Genomic DNA, 15,341 nt, shown 5'->3' with positions numbered 1-15,341 from the left:
TGATACACAAATCCCTCCACAGCTCTTGTCCCACTTACTTTTCTGACCTGATAAAAAAATACACCCCTAGCCTCTCTCTTCCCTCCTCCAATGACCTACTACCGACTTCCTCACTCATAACCTCCTCACACACACAGCTTCAAGACTTCTTCAGAGCTGCCCTGACTCTCTGGAATGGTCTTCCTTGTCCTATTTGTCTTGCTCCTATTTTCTTCCTTTCTTAAAAGAGCTCCTAAAACCCACTACTTTCCACCATGTCATTTCCCTCCTCCTATTGTTTGTTTGACTTTGTCTGGCTTTGTTTGAATACACATAAAACTTGTTACCCTGACAAACTTTTGAAACAAAAAAAAAATGTACTTTTTGACCCACATAGAAAGTTAACTCTTAAGGTGTTTCTGGTTTCATAGACCCGACTCAGTAACTTATTTTTTTTTTTATATCCATTTGACTTACCACCTTAAAATCCCTCTCCTTCTTTTCAAAATTGGTATGAAAGACATAAAGGGAAAAAACTGGAGTCGAAAGAAGTTTTTTTTTTAGACGGGTGAAATCCTGTTACTCACATCCTACGCAGGCTCAGGTGCTCAACAATTTTATTTATTTTAAACAATAATTAATCTTTGCACGTTGAACGTTCAAGGGAAATCAAAGCAAACAAATCTCTTTCCTAAAGTTGATTCAGGCATGGCCACAGTGTTGTACAACAAAACGAAACACTGCAGACTTTGCTTCTGTTTTACACCAATTTGTACCAGATACATTTTGAAAAATCTCCCAGATGGAGACAGAAGCAGCAAAAAAAGATTATTTAGTGGCCTGAAAGGGGTTAGATTAGTTTAAGATACACAAAAGTTTAAGGCACCTTTAGGGTGCTCTCTGGAGATTATTCCAACCACTATTGGGAAGGGCAAGACAACCATTTCATTGCATAGATAAACAAGATTTTTTTTTTAATACTGGGGAAATATGTATAGGGATATCTATCATTTGATTTTTATTGTCAGTCCAATGAATTTCATTGAAGCCAAATTGCGAAACAAATAAACATTGAGACAACATTTTTACTGTATGACTATATATTGGTGAAAAATGTTAAGATACATTTCATGTTTTTAATGTTCAAAAAATTTTTTTAAAGTAAATCTGGTTTGGTGAAGATTTAAAGAAAATTGTGTCTTAAAATTTAATATGTCTATGTTTGGTTAAAAGTGGTTAGGACTTCTTTCTAGACGTTTTTGCTTCTTACATCATGTTGCACTGTCATTGGGACAAGAAATGCAGTGATATCTCATTACCCCGTGGGTAATGAAAAGTTATTGCTGCTGTAATTAGGCTTAACAGCTCTATGGAATTCTTAGCTCTATATGCTGACCTGAACCCAGAGATTCCAAATATTATTATTACTATTATTCATAAAAATAAAAATATTAAACAGTATTTTTATAGCACCAACATATTAAACAGGGCTGTAAAATAAATAAGGGTAGAAAGTTACAGATACAGACAGTGACACAGGAGGAGAGAGGATCCTACCCAGAAGAGCTTACAATCTAATATATTTAAATAAATTGATGGCAATTTTAGTAAACTTCTGTTGTATGCACCATTAATCTTTAGGAGTGTTTCTGATCTTATTTTCATGGGGGAACCCATAAAATAACATTAAGGTCTTAGGGAACCCTGGCTATAATTACTATATCACTAGATCACAGTACATTAGTGTGGTGGTCGGTGGAATGAATTCCTCTTATATTGCTGGCCAGTGGAAATAATGTCACCCTTTCAGATACCAAAAAAAAATCATTTGTGTCACCTAAACTGACCTAAGAGTCACAAACTGCTCATTGCACAAAGAACCCCCAGCAACCTCTGGAGGAACCCTGAATGAGAAACACTGATCTAGACATTGATAGATAAAAAACATGTTTTTTAGTTTCACTGAGGAGCAGGTGCATACCCCCTGAATGAATAAGTACAAGCCCACATTCATTTAGGGGTGTTTGAAAGCTAGGGTTGGTTATTGCTTGGGCTTGTTAAAGCTGCGTACACATGGCAAATTTTTCTCGCCCGATAATCGGTATCGGCCAATTATCGGGCGAAAATCTGCCGTGTGTACAGTCGGTCGTCGTCCATCGTCCGACGACCGTCCTGGCGGATCCATGGACGATGGACGACGACCGATCCTAATGAAAGGGAAGGGGAGAGTGCGCAGCAGGGTGCCGCTCCGTCGCTCTCCCCCTCCCCTCTCCATAGAGCATGAACGGTGCTGTATGTACAGCATCGTTCATGCATCCTGCAGTCTTTTCTCGTTGGAAAGGATCGTGAAAGATCCTTTCCAACGAGAAAAATTGCAGGTGTGTACGCAGCTTAAGACAATTACATTGTCTTCAGCATTTTAATTGTTTGCTTTTGTTTATCTAAATAAATTCAAAATATACAATGTTAAAATAAAAGATAAAAGCCTAAAACCCAAAGGAGTGCTGACATTATACCTCCTAAGACATCGTAATTCCCTGACTGATTCATTAACAATGTATTTGTGTCACCAGCGATCAAGAGTTCACATCAACAAACAAGGATCCAGGAGATATAAAACCGTCCCCCAGATGATCATATTTTCAATGCTATTTCTAAAGAGTTCATAATAACAAATCTGACACAATAAAACAAAAAAAAAGATATTCACAAAATTTCAGTTTTAACAAATGTTACCTTTAGCCTGCTTTTTGCATTTTCTTAAAGCTTTGCAAAGTTTTTTCTGCAGAAATGTCCTCTTGCAAATCTACTTTCTAGCTCCTTTTCAAATGTTTGGCCAGTTTAACCTGAATTAACAATTTTCCAAATGTCTTTTTTTGTGTTAAAAACCTAAAATCAAAACTGATAAGTCAGCATTCACACAGATTTTCAAATGAATATGCTGGCTACAAAAAAATCTGAGTTATGAAAAATCACGATGATGATGAAACATTTACAGTGACTGCAGCCCTATTAGTGGGCTTGTAATGGCTCAGTTGGGTTCTTCACATTAAACTTCTATGGATTTTAACATTTAATATCTCAGGAGAAGTTTTGGGAAAACTACTCCTTTCTTCGAGCTCAAGCATTACCAACACACACTGATCTGTATCTTGTCTTCTCCATGTTTGTTGGTCTTTGATGTCTTCTATTGTCTATATATCAGTTTTCAGCTATTGGTAGGATTCCATGCAGAAAAAAGTTTACACCCCAATACATATTCTGTAAACCCACAAAACATTTTTCATTTTTTGCTAACATTCACATTAACACATTAGAATCTGTGCAATCTTTTTATATTTCACTTTAGATGTAATATGATGACCGGTCCTTGCACTACATTGTGGAAGATCTGAACTGATGTATACAGCAAAAGTGTAACTTGTGGTAAGGATTTGTGTCTATGAGCTTTGTTTTCTTGCATTTGATAATATTTGGGAATACAAATAGCCAACATCTTATTTTCCTAGATAACACATGGCAGTTGACCTGTTTTACATTGTGCTGCATGATCTATTTAGGTGGGAACTGCAGGTAAAATGCACCTTTTTGTTGAATGCTGTGTTTGCTCATCCCAATGCCTGTATTTGTATTTATTAATTATTCAAGTGCAGCAAGCAAAGCCAGCAAAGCTGTGCTTTATTGTGAATGGATGTGAGCTCTCCCCTAGCCGCTCTCTTTGCTCCTCCAATGACCTACTAATGACTCACACTCATAACCTCCTCACATGCATGGCTCTAAGACTTTTCTAGAGCTGCCCAACTCTCTGGAAAGGTCTTCCTCGTACTTTTCAACTTGCTCCTACTTTCTGCTCTTTTATTAGAGCTCTTAAAACCAAACACTTCAACCTCACGTACGCATCTTCTGTCTCTTAAAACCCTCACTACTCACCCACCATTTCATACCCCCCCTTACTATTGTGTGATACTTCCCCCACCTCTTTGATTATAAGCTCTTCGGGGCAGGGTCCTCTCTTCCTGTGTCACTGTTTGTATCTGTCTGTCATTTGCAACCCCTTTTTTTTGTACTGTGCTACATAAAATGTTGGCGCTATATAAATACAGTTTAAAAATAATAATAATATCAGAAAGGATGATAATTGCATTGTGTGGCCCAGAGACAACACCTTGAAGGAGAATTCACAAATCATTGAGTCATAATACAGCAAACATGTTGAAATATGATAGATGATAACATATGCTCAGTAAAAATACACTACAGATCCTGACATCTTCCAAGCCTGTCCTTGTTAAAACTGAATGGTATTCCATTTGTTTTGTTTTACAGAAGATGACAGAATTCATGGACAACAACACAACCACTAAAGACTTTCAGATCTTGGCGTTCTTTAACAACCATGAAAAACAGCCTCTTCTTTTTACTTTATTTCTTTTTATATATTTAATAGGATTACTAGGAAATCTAATTATAATAACTGTAATCTGTGCAGACTTCCACTTACACACCCCAATGTATTTCTTTCTGTGTAACCTGTCCTTCATAGACATCAATTACACCACCGTCACCTTGCCCAAACTCATGGATATGTTACTGACTGGAGATAACTTCATATCCTTTGTACAGTGTTTCACCCAGATGTTTTTCTTCACCTTCATAGGCAGTATTGAAGTGGTTCTATTATCATCAATGGCCTATGATCGTTATATTGCTATTTGTAACCCTTTACAGTACCATCTCGTTATGAATAGAAAAAAATGTATTTTGCTTTTGGTTGGAATTTGGATTCCTGGTTTCCTCAACTCTGCTCTGGTGACGGCTTTTGCTTCCAGTTTGCCTCTTTGCTACACCAATGAAATTCAACAATTCTTCTGCAACGTCAAGGCCCTGGCACAAATTTCCTGCCCTGATCAGAGATTTGATGCTCTTATTTATGTGGAAATCATTGTTCTTGGGCTGTGCCCTTTTTTGCTTAGTATGAGCTCCTATATGAAGATTATCAAAGTTGTTTTAAGCATGTCAGCTAGTGGAAGAAGAAAAACCTTCTCGACCTGTACATCCCACCTGACCGTCCTTCTGTTATTCTATGGAACCATACTCTTTATGTACATGAAGCCCACCTCACAGTATTCTAGTGAATTGGACCAAATGTTCTCAGTGATGTATGCGGCTGTTGCTCCCATGCTGAATCCTTTAATATATAGTCTAAGGAACAAAGAAGTGAAAAATTCAATTATCCGAATAACAAAAAAAAAATGATTCCATATGATAATCTGCCCTTTCCTTTCCCATATCATGGCTGTAATTTCATTCATTTATTTGTCATTTTCTTCCACATTATCAGCACATTTCTCCCATTTGTCATGACAGATACCTTACCGGTCCCACAGTGCTTCAGAAGACACCAAAATGTCTACTGTCTAACCCTTGACTCTAGGGATAAGAATGAGTAGGAAGATTTGGGTGAAGTTTACCTTTACAGAAATGGCAAAAATGTGCATTTAATTTCACCATGAATATGGCTGCTTGAAATCAAAGTTTGCTTGAAAGAAAAAAATCAGATACAGGTATTAATAACTTTGTTAGTTAAAGCACGCCTCAATGTTGAGCAAACTCCAACATTAACCCCAACCCTAATGCTAAAACTTTTTACCAAACTTTCTGATTACCATTTCATTTACAGTTTCTTCTGTGTTTCCATCTAGATGTACCTGAAAAATATCATAAAAGTTTTCAGAAACTATAATGATGCTTATACAGATATGAAAGTATATAAATCCAATGTCACAAAAACAAGGATTTTTTAGGCTCCCGTGTGCTTGTGAAAAGTTATATTGAACACAATAAAAGTATATAAAAAAAAACTATAAGTTAGAAAAATAAAGAATAAAAGAATACATGTCTCAGGCATCAATATCTGTATATATATCCAGGCTTATATTGCTTTTGTTTTTTGCATAAGGTTTGTAGGCCACCGAAGACACTACAAAACGTATGTTAATATTTTACTTGTATTATTACAGTTTATTATAATGTTTATACAGTAATAGTCAATGTTCTTTCAAGTATATATTTATATATATATCACTATATAAAATACTGTAGATAAAAATAATATAAATAATTATGTACAGATACCACATTACATATCACATGAATTATATACAATATTTGCCTAATTTGTTGACCTACCATTAAAGTGTACCACAATAGTGTCCACCAGGAGATCAAAACAGGGATTGCCACTTTCCAAGGGCAAAATATCTTAGGAAGATAAAAGGTATAAAAAACCAGAGAGAATGCTTGAACAAAATCATTTAACACAAAAGATTGCTTATCTCTAAGAAGATGGTAATGCTCATTGGTTTAGAGGTCTATGTCATTGCATACCACCATGTTGCCTGAATAACCAAAACCAAAAAGCTAAAATATGAGAGGGATGAACTACACCATGGCCATTTATGTGGCCAGTTACACTAGCACAGGTCAGGGACCCTCACTAGCCAGGTGCAAGTAGAGGGTTTAGGTTAAGTGATTGATTTGGGCTAAAAAAACACCTGAGCCAGGTCCAAGGGTGGGATAGACTACGAGAAAGGGAGCCAGATGCAAATGGAAGGTCAGCCTTTGCTTGTAACTTATTCCCTTGCTGGATAGCCAGGCCCTCCACTGACACCCACTCTTGCCCTTAGCTCTATTGCTGCTTACCCAAACCCAACATTTGCAGCACCTGGCTGAAGACACAAGCCCTTCCTTTACTACTGTGACTTGTAGTCCTGTGGAACCTACGGACACTGCTGTGTTCTCAACATCTTGACTGGGACATGTACATAATTACCCCTTCTGTTAAATTACCTTCTCCTCTCTGACACATCTCACACAATCTTTAAATTGTACTTGTTACTTTACTTGTTTACTTGTTATCTCTCTTTGTACACTCCAAATTTAACCCTTCAATTTATTTAAACTGTCACAAATTATATCCATGACATAACAGTGGCTTTGACTTCTACAGAAGCAGAATACATCCCTGCTGCCTATGCCAGTTATAAAGTTGTTTGGTTACAGCAGTTACTCAAGGATTTTGGACTACCAAAATCACAACCTACTGCCCTATATGCAGACAATCAAGGATGCATTAGGCTTGCTACCAGTGAGAAAATAAACGCAAGAACCAAGCACATTGATGTCAGACACCATTATACTCATGACTTGGTAGAGCAGAAAAAGATTGTACTTACATATTGTGGGAGTGAGAAAATGATTGCTGATGCATTGACAAAACCGCTCACAAGAGACAGATTTGAAGTTTTCAGATCACAGGGTTAACATCAATCATAGTTGTCGAGTGGGGGTTTCAGAATACAGTTTTGTATTGTACAACTACCGTTTTTTTCGCGTATAAGACACATCATAAAGATCGACAATTATTGTACACAATACGATTGGAAAAAACACGTCAGACACTGAGACGACCGCAATCTTTTCTGGATTATTTTTATCTTTATTTTTTATTGGTGCAGTAGCATTATTATGTTTGGCTCCTTTTTGGCACAATCTCAGCATACCAATTTATATGCTTGTTTATTTGTCTATAATAAAGTAAATAATTGTTTACGTTTGCATTAAAAAGCCCCCATGTACTTTTGTCTTCTTTTATCTGTATGTGACCACCTATTTCTTTCACACCTGGGGTCTGAGGTCAATTGGAAATCCTGGGCTATACTGCAGTGTGATAGGAAGGCCCACCCAGATCCTTCCCTCCAAAACCAGAGTCCAAGCTCTGTAATAATCTAATAAAAATGGCCACCACAGGTCCCCAATCAAATTTACCAGACCCTTTTGCAGTACAAAACCTCTTTTCAGAGGGACGATAAAAAAGGGAGGTATCTACGATACCTATCCATCCATCCAAGACCCAACCCTGTAGTTACAATGTATGTTCAGTTGTAAAAGGGTTCCCTTATATCTTTAGTGACTCATTTATTACCACAACCACTTTGTGTCACTGTTATGAAAAAAACTAAGGGACAAATTGTTTATTAGCACAATGTCCTCAGACCTTTGGTGGTCTTTCCATGCTAATTTAGTTTGATTGGCTGCTGTAGTTACTTTTCAGGGTATTTGGGGCAACAATGCTGAGGACATCTTAATAGATTTGCTCTTTAGTCCAAACATTATTGAAGCACATCTTTGTCTTCTTATTTTCCTTTCATGGGTATGGTTTGGTTTCATTGTGTTCTTTGATGTCTACTAATGGTGGATACATTTACATAGGTCAATGCCCAGCAAAGAAAACTGAGTATTTTCCAAACATGCACCCCAATAAATATTTAGTAAGCCAACAAAAGGTATTGCCTGAATTGACTTTTCCACTCTGTTTACCAAAATATTTTTTAGAATAACATTGATGTTAGAATAATGACTTGGCATTATGGCACAACAAATAAGCAGACAGTCAGTGTCCACTGTACTTTCCACAGGGACAAACCCTGAACTAACAAAACACAGAACACTGCCATCTAGTGTAAAAACTTGCATTACACTTAGAACATTAACATACCGTATTTTTCGCCGTGTAAGACGCTCCGGAATATAAGACGCACCCAATTTTAAAGGAGGAAAATCTAGGAAAAAAAAGATTCTGAAAGATTATTCCCCTTCTGATCACTCATGTGCCATTCATACCGGTATTCCCCTTCTGATCACTCATGTGCCATTCAAATTCCCTTTCTGATCACTCTATGCCTTTCAAATTCCCTTTCTGATCACTCTGTGTCATTCAAAATTCCTTTCTGATCACTCTGTCATTCAAATTCCCCTTCTGATCACTCTGTGCTTTTTTTCCACTGTACGGCAGTTAGGACAGGGAACAGCAGGTGGCTCTGTGCATGCTTCTTTCGCTCTGCTTTACAGACAGAAGACACGTGCTGCTGCCAGAGAGAAGAGGAGACAGACGCTGCTGCAGCCAGAGACACACGCAGGATCGGGTATCGGGTGAGTATATTATTTTAATTATTTTATAACACGTTTGTCATATAGGACGCACTAACTTTTTCCCCCCAGTTTTGGGGAAGAAAAAGTGCGTCTTATACGGCAAAAAATACGGTAGTAGTTGTACAATACAAAACTGTATTCTGAAACCCCCACTCAACAACTATGATTTATGTTAACCCTGTGATCTGAAAACTTCAAATCTGTCTCTTGTGAGCGGTTTTGTCAATGCATCAGCAATCATTTTCTCACTCCCACAATATGTAAGTACAATCTTTTTCTGCTCTACCAAGTCATGAGTATAATGGTGTCTGACATCAATGTGCTTGGTTCTTGCATTTATTTTCTCACTGGTAGCAAGCCTAATGCATCCTTGATTGTCTGCATATAGGGCAGTAGGTTGTGATTCTGGTAGTCCAAAATCCTTGAGTAACTGCTGTAACAAAACAATTTCTTAACTGGCATAGGCAGGAGGGATGTATTCTGCTTCTGTAGAAGTCAAAGCCACTGTTATGTCATGGATATAATTTGTGACAGTTTATATAAATTGATGGGTTAAATTTGAAGTGTACAAAGAGAGATAACAAGTAAACAAGTAAAGTAACAATTAAAATTTAAAGATTATACTATTTAATAATAAAGACAGATCGATAAAACAATGCAGTAACATAGACTTAGATATAACAAAAATACTTACCTGCGAAAGTGAGTTGCATTCATCCAAGGAGTCCCCCAAATTAATGGCTTGGCAGATGATCACAAAAATGTTGCACACAGTTATTTCTGGTAAAGACTACTTAATTAGGTGAGGATACCAGTTAAAGGATGTGCTGCATTCCTTTAGAATGACCCCATATACTTGTAAAGCATTATTGTTGGTGAGACATAATTGATATTAAATAAAATTGTGCTAACCCAACAGCCGCTGAGTTCTGTTTGAATAAATAACCATTTGTAGATTTTTGCGTGTTGTGGACACTCACCCAATTAGAGTCCACATATCCTGCAAGTTTTAGGTCACAATTTACTGACAATTTCAAACTTAAATCTTTTGTGTGTTTGAGATATGCAGAAAAGTGACATGGCTGATGTAATATCTGAACGTGTAGTGGATGCAATATATAAAAGCACCCTCACTGCTTCTGTACTGGTCATTGGATGGCAGAAGATCTTCTTTACCTTCCAATTTTGGATGAGCTGTATCCATTGTGTGCTTGCTCCTTTGGCCTCAGTCATATGGAACTGTTGAAGAATCGAATCAATTTTTGTATGCTGATTCAACAGAAACCCGCCATCCTTTTCACGCTGTACGTTAATTCCTACATATTATATATCACCTCAGCAAGGTCTTTAGTTTCAAAATGTTGATTGAGCTTTGCAGTCAACTTTGCAATCTCATCATTCATTTTGTGAGCAATAATCAAGTCATCCACATAGACTAATAGATACATCTATTCACCATCTATTTGTTTAGAGTGTAGGCATGGGTCTACTTTGCTTCTTGTAAATCCTTCATTTACAAGAACTTGGTTCATTTTTAAGTTTTTTGCTCAAACTGCATGTTTAAGTCCATATAGAGATTTTTGCAGTTTGCAAACTAGATGCTCTTCTCCACGTTTTACATATCCTGTGTCATGTACATGTGTCATGTAAATATCCTCTTCTATATCACTATTAAGAAAAGCTGTCTTGATATGATTTTTCACATTCATGTTCTGTACAGCTGCCATTGCCATTAGTGTTCTGAAAGTAATTTGTTTAGCAACTGGAGCAAAAGTAGCATCATAGTCCTCACCAAATTTTTGTGAGTATCCTTTTGCAACTAACCTTGCCTTGTATCTACAGACTTGTCCTTCTGAGATACATTTTGCTTTAACGTTGCCTCAATTCTGCTATCCTCATGGTTTTTGCTTTCATTTTGCCTCTTTGCTACCGGTATTCCACGAAAATGAAACACTTTTTCTGTAACATCAAAGACCTGGTGAAAATCTCCTGCCCTGATAGGAGATTCGATGCTCTATTTCATGTGGAAGCTCTCATTTGTGGACTTTGTCCCCTATTTCTTAGCATGAGCTTTTATAAATTACACCGCTCAACAAAAACAAAACTATTTTCACTTGCCAAGGATTTTTAAATATATTTAGTGTATTTCAGGTCTGCTCCAGAAAATGACATCAGTTTCATTGAATTGGCTCTAGTTCTTTTTATACAGGAATCGGAATTTTACCAACAACAAATGTTAACAAAGCGTAATATTATCAATCTTTGTTTACACTTTGTTTTCCATTTTATATAATAAATATAGCATTATTTTTTATGAAACTTTCATTTGCCTTCTTTTTATTCAAACATTTTTTTTTACAGAAATATGAGTTCTTCGAGAAGAAGTTGTTTAAATGACCCTAATGTAATTTGCTACATTTGTGGCGAATAGCAAAAACAGAGAAGAAACATTATAGAATTTGTGAAACATATCTTGTATATTTTGGTATTAAACTGGGGGACCAAGATAAGTATTGGGCTCCCCATATGGTATGCAAAACTGGTGTAGAGTGTGTATGTCAGTGGAAAAATGAAAAACTGAAAAGTTTGAAATTTGGTCGATAGACACGACCCAAAAAACACAGAGTTTTAATCTCCAACAAAGAATGTTAAATGTCAAGTTCACTGCTTTTTAAATATATCCTAATTGACTATATATTTCACATTGATGAATAAGATGTGATTATTATACCATAAATAATACAAGTTATTCCTTTAATAGTTTTTATAAGCACATATTTTTAAATAGATTGTAAGTGATCAAGTATTTCGTTTACATATAAAATAAAGTAAAGGAAAAGTGAGTATATGTTCCTGCAGAGTTGGGGGTTATATTAAATGGTTTGGATAACAAAACTTTCACTCACAGATCTTTGTATGGTATTAAACTGGACTCAAATTTGTTCAGGATTATTATATATTTTAATTTGTTCCACAATAAATATTTTAATGGCCTGAGTTTGGTCAATTTGGCCTTACATTGCTATGCTTCCTAATAATTATATACCAACATGCACAATGTAAAAATGGCAACAGAAACATAAAACCCAAACAATATTCTAATTTTAAAATGCAGACATCATAATTCCCAGACTGGTTCATTAACAGTGTATTTGTTTCTCTAGAGTGGGGAATCAGCGTTCCCATCAACAAACAAGAGTCCAGTGATAAATATCAGCCTCTAATTCCTGCTTCTATTTCCAAAGCATTCATAATACGAAATCAGACAAAACAAAATCAATACGATTTTCCTTAAATGATTTTCATATAAACCATTCATCACCCCCTGGGCTGTGCATTTATTTATAGCTCTGCCTTGTGCTGGCTTTCTACATTTCAGGTATGTTTGGAATGACATGGTGCGATCCAGTAATAAAGCTGAATACCTTATGTTGTGATAAAAAAACCCTCAAAGTCTTTTTATTTAAAAATAAAAAAGAAATCATCTTTCCCATATTTTTTTCTGTATGCTCCTTGTGTCTGCAAAGAACTAATATTTATGAATATAGCAAAAATATTTGCTGATGGAATGAATCAGGTGTTGGTAGCCGTATTAGTGATCCTGTAACAGCTCAGTGGAGGTTTATATTAGGCTCATACAGTTCATATTTCAGGACCAATGTTGGTTTTCAGATTCTGGTTAAATATAAAATTGAGCAGAATTTAAATTCATTCAGTCTGATTCCATGAGAATTTTGCTGTTGAGATGGTTTCGGGTTGGGTGGTTTGGGCATATCTGCATTTTTAGCAATAGTCAGGCACATCACTGTTAGAAATAGTTAATCATAACCACCACGTCCATTTTTTTGTAGGTGGCACTTGTATAGACATCACAACCACACCACTTAGTGGGGTACATTACCATCTTAGTTCTTAAAGCAGCTAAATTAAATTGATTCAAAAAGAATTCTTTGAAGAAAGGTAATTCTTACCTCTTCTGATGACCACAAAGTTGAACACGGTTCCATTAAAGGGAGAATTCCCCCAAAGTTTGCTGAAGTCAGGCATTTTCCGTATCTACATCTGGTTTCCTAACACCAACCGGATGTAGTGTAGAGGTCAGCATGAGGAAGCACAAATAAAGAATTCTTATAACAGCCCGGTATTGTAAACCTTACAGACTATCTAATAAAAAATAGTTTGATCCTCTAATGATCCTCTAATGTTTCCTCCATTATTTAATTTTGTTTTACAGAAGATGACAAAACTTGTGGACAATGGGACAATCGAGTTTCAATTCTTAGCATTCTTTAGCAATCATGAAAAACAACCTCTTCTTTTTACTTTCTTTCTACTTGTTTATTTAATAGGATTACTGGGAAATCTAATTATAATAACTGTAATCTGTGCAGACTTCCACTTACACACCCCAATGTATTTCTTTCTGTGTAACCTGTCCTTCATAGACATCAGTTACACCACCGTCACTTTGCCCAAACTCATGGACATGTTACTGACTGGCAACAACTCCATATCCTTTGTACAGTGTTTCACCCAGATGTTTTTTTTCACACTCTTAGTTGTCATTGAAGTGGTTCTTTTATCCTCAATGGCCTATGATCGTTTTATCGCTATTTGTAACCCTTTACAATACCAACTCATAATGAATAGAAAAGTTTGTGTGTTGCTTTTAGTTGGAATTTGGATTCAAGGTTGCCTCAATTCTGCTGTCCTCACGATTTTTGTTTTCAGTTTGCCTCTTTGCTATTCCAAGAAAATGAAACACTTTTTCTGTAACATCAAAGCCCTGGTGGAAATCTCCTGCCCCGATAGGAGATTTGATGCTCTATTTCATGTGGAAGTTGTCATTTTTGGACTTGGTCCTTTATTTCTTAGTATGAGCTCATATATAATGATTATCAAAGTTGTTTTAAGCATCTCAGCCAGTGGTAGAAGAAAAACCTTCTCCACGTGTACATCCCACCTGACCGTCCTCTTGATGTTCTATGGGACCATTCTCTTTATGTACATGAGACCCACCTCGCGTTATTCGGGTGTATTGGACCAAGCATCCACAGTGATGTATGCAGCTGTTGCTCCCATGTTGAATCCTCTAATATATAGCTTAAGGAACAAAGAAGTGAAATATGCACTTATTCAAATCACAAGAAATAAAAAGGATTCCATATGATATTCTGCTTTTCTTTTTTTTATTTATTGCTGCAATTAGTATTCTTTTATTTTTTCACTATTTGTGAAATGAATTAAAAGGTAATTTCCTTCCACATTATCATCCCATTTCTCCTTTTTGTCGTGTAAGATACCTGATCAGTCCTGTATGACAATCTTCCCTCCCTTCTAATAAACCATGACTGTAATTGGCAGCTACAGGACAGGGAGAGCTGGCATGTAAGGAACATGGATTACTTGTGATATTATGTATAAAACAGGCATGTTTGTGTTTATGTATACAAAGCAGTGATGTGTGTATGTTTTTGTGTATAGTGCAGACCATGTGTATGCATATTAGTATAGTGCAGAGCTATGTGCATGTTTGTGTGTAGAGTGCAGATTGTATGTATACTTGTGTGTATGTTTTAGTGCTGGGCTGCATATATAATTGTATGCATTTGTAGGATTGTGTGTGGGATTGGATTTTACAACTATATTCTAATAAAGTACCACATTTCAGTTAAACTCAACATTCTAGGTTTTAGGATACTGGAGTCTACTTGTAAAGAATAGGTCTAATAATAAGCACAACACAATGCATGTACAGTTGCAACACTGGTCTATCTACAAGGTGTGGTAGAATGCCATTATCAATAAATAGCAGCACACCAATGCATTACTATACAGTATAAAGTTTCCCCAGTTTATCCAAACTGGTTTTGGTCCTGTGGAGTAACATGATGAAATGAATACAATTTTACACAAACTTGTACAAATAATTTTGTAGTTCAAAAAAACTATTATGTGTCTCCAAATTTAATTTTATTCAGTCAATTTTATGTTAAATTCAAAACAAATTAATGTTACCGTTTCAATATTATGCAGATGTAAATGCATGGACCACAAAAGAAACAGTATGCTTGTCATGTTTAATTCTATTATTTTAGATTTCAGAGGAACCCTTGACAACATTTTCAGGTCTCAGGCAACCCCTACTGCAATAAATCAATCTGAGGTCAGTAGAAAGAATGCTCCACCTAGACATAGCTAAAAAAGATAATTAGTGTTATGGAGCAGACACTGCCGTGTGGTGCTGGTCCCATAGCTGAAGGAACCTCTAATTATTTCTAAAAGTACCCTAGGGTTCCAAACAGCTCTGATTGTCAATGGCTGACCTGAACAGAGATTCAGCAAATTCAAGCATAATATCTTATTAAAAA

At 36.2% G+C, this 15,341-nt stretch overlaps 2 protein-coding genes across 2 annotated transcripts; both read left to right on the top strand.

Moving 5' to 3' along the window:
* Window positions 1-4,199: 4,199 nt before the first annotated feature.
* Window positions 4,200-5,342, top strand: LOC140336942 (olfactory receptor 8H1-like). Its single transcript, XM_072420403.1, has one exon. The coding sequence runs from the start codon at window positions 4,216-4,218 to the stop codon at window positions 5,233-5,235; it is 1,020 nt and encodes a 339-aa protein (XP_072276504.1). The 5' UTR covers window positions 4,200-4,215; the 3' UTR covers window positions 5,236-5,342.
* Window positions 5,343-12,478: 7,136 nt separating this feature from the next.
* On the top strand, window positions 12,479-14,283 carry LOC140336944 (olfactory receptor 8H1-like). Its single transcript, XM_072420404.1, has one exon. It carries the CDS (start codon window positions 13,172-13,174, stop codon window positions 14,138-14,140), a length of 969 nt encoding a protein of 322 aa, XP_072276505.1. The 5' UTR covers window positions 12,479-13,171; the 3' UTR covers window positions 14,141-14,283.
* The last annotated feature ends 1,058 nt before the right edge of the window (window positions 14,284-15,341 follow it).

The sequence above is a fragment of the Pyxicephalus adspersus genome, chromosome 8 (assembly GCF_032062135.1).
Source record: "Pyxicephalus adspersus chromosome 8, UCB_Pads_2.0, whole genome shotgun sequence".
In the NCBI taxonomy this organism is placed as follows: Eukaryota; Metazoa; Chordata; class Amphibia; order Anura; family Pyxicephalidae; genus Pyxicephalus; species Pyxicephalus adspersus.
Note: the sequence above shows the minus strand (reverse complement) of the source record. Positions and strands in the feature narration are given on the sequence as shown.

What these genes read in the sequence shown, in the direction of transcription:
- LOC140336942 (XM_072420403.1), top strand. Translation starts at nt 4,216, where the DNA reads ATGCTCAGTAAAAATACACTACAGATCCTGACATCTTCCAAGCCTGTC.
- LOC140336944 (XM_072420404.1), top strand. Translation starts at nt 13,172, where the DNA reads ATGTTTCCTCCATTATTTAATTTTGTTTTACAGAAGATGACAAAACTT.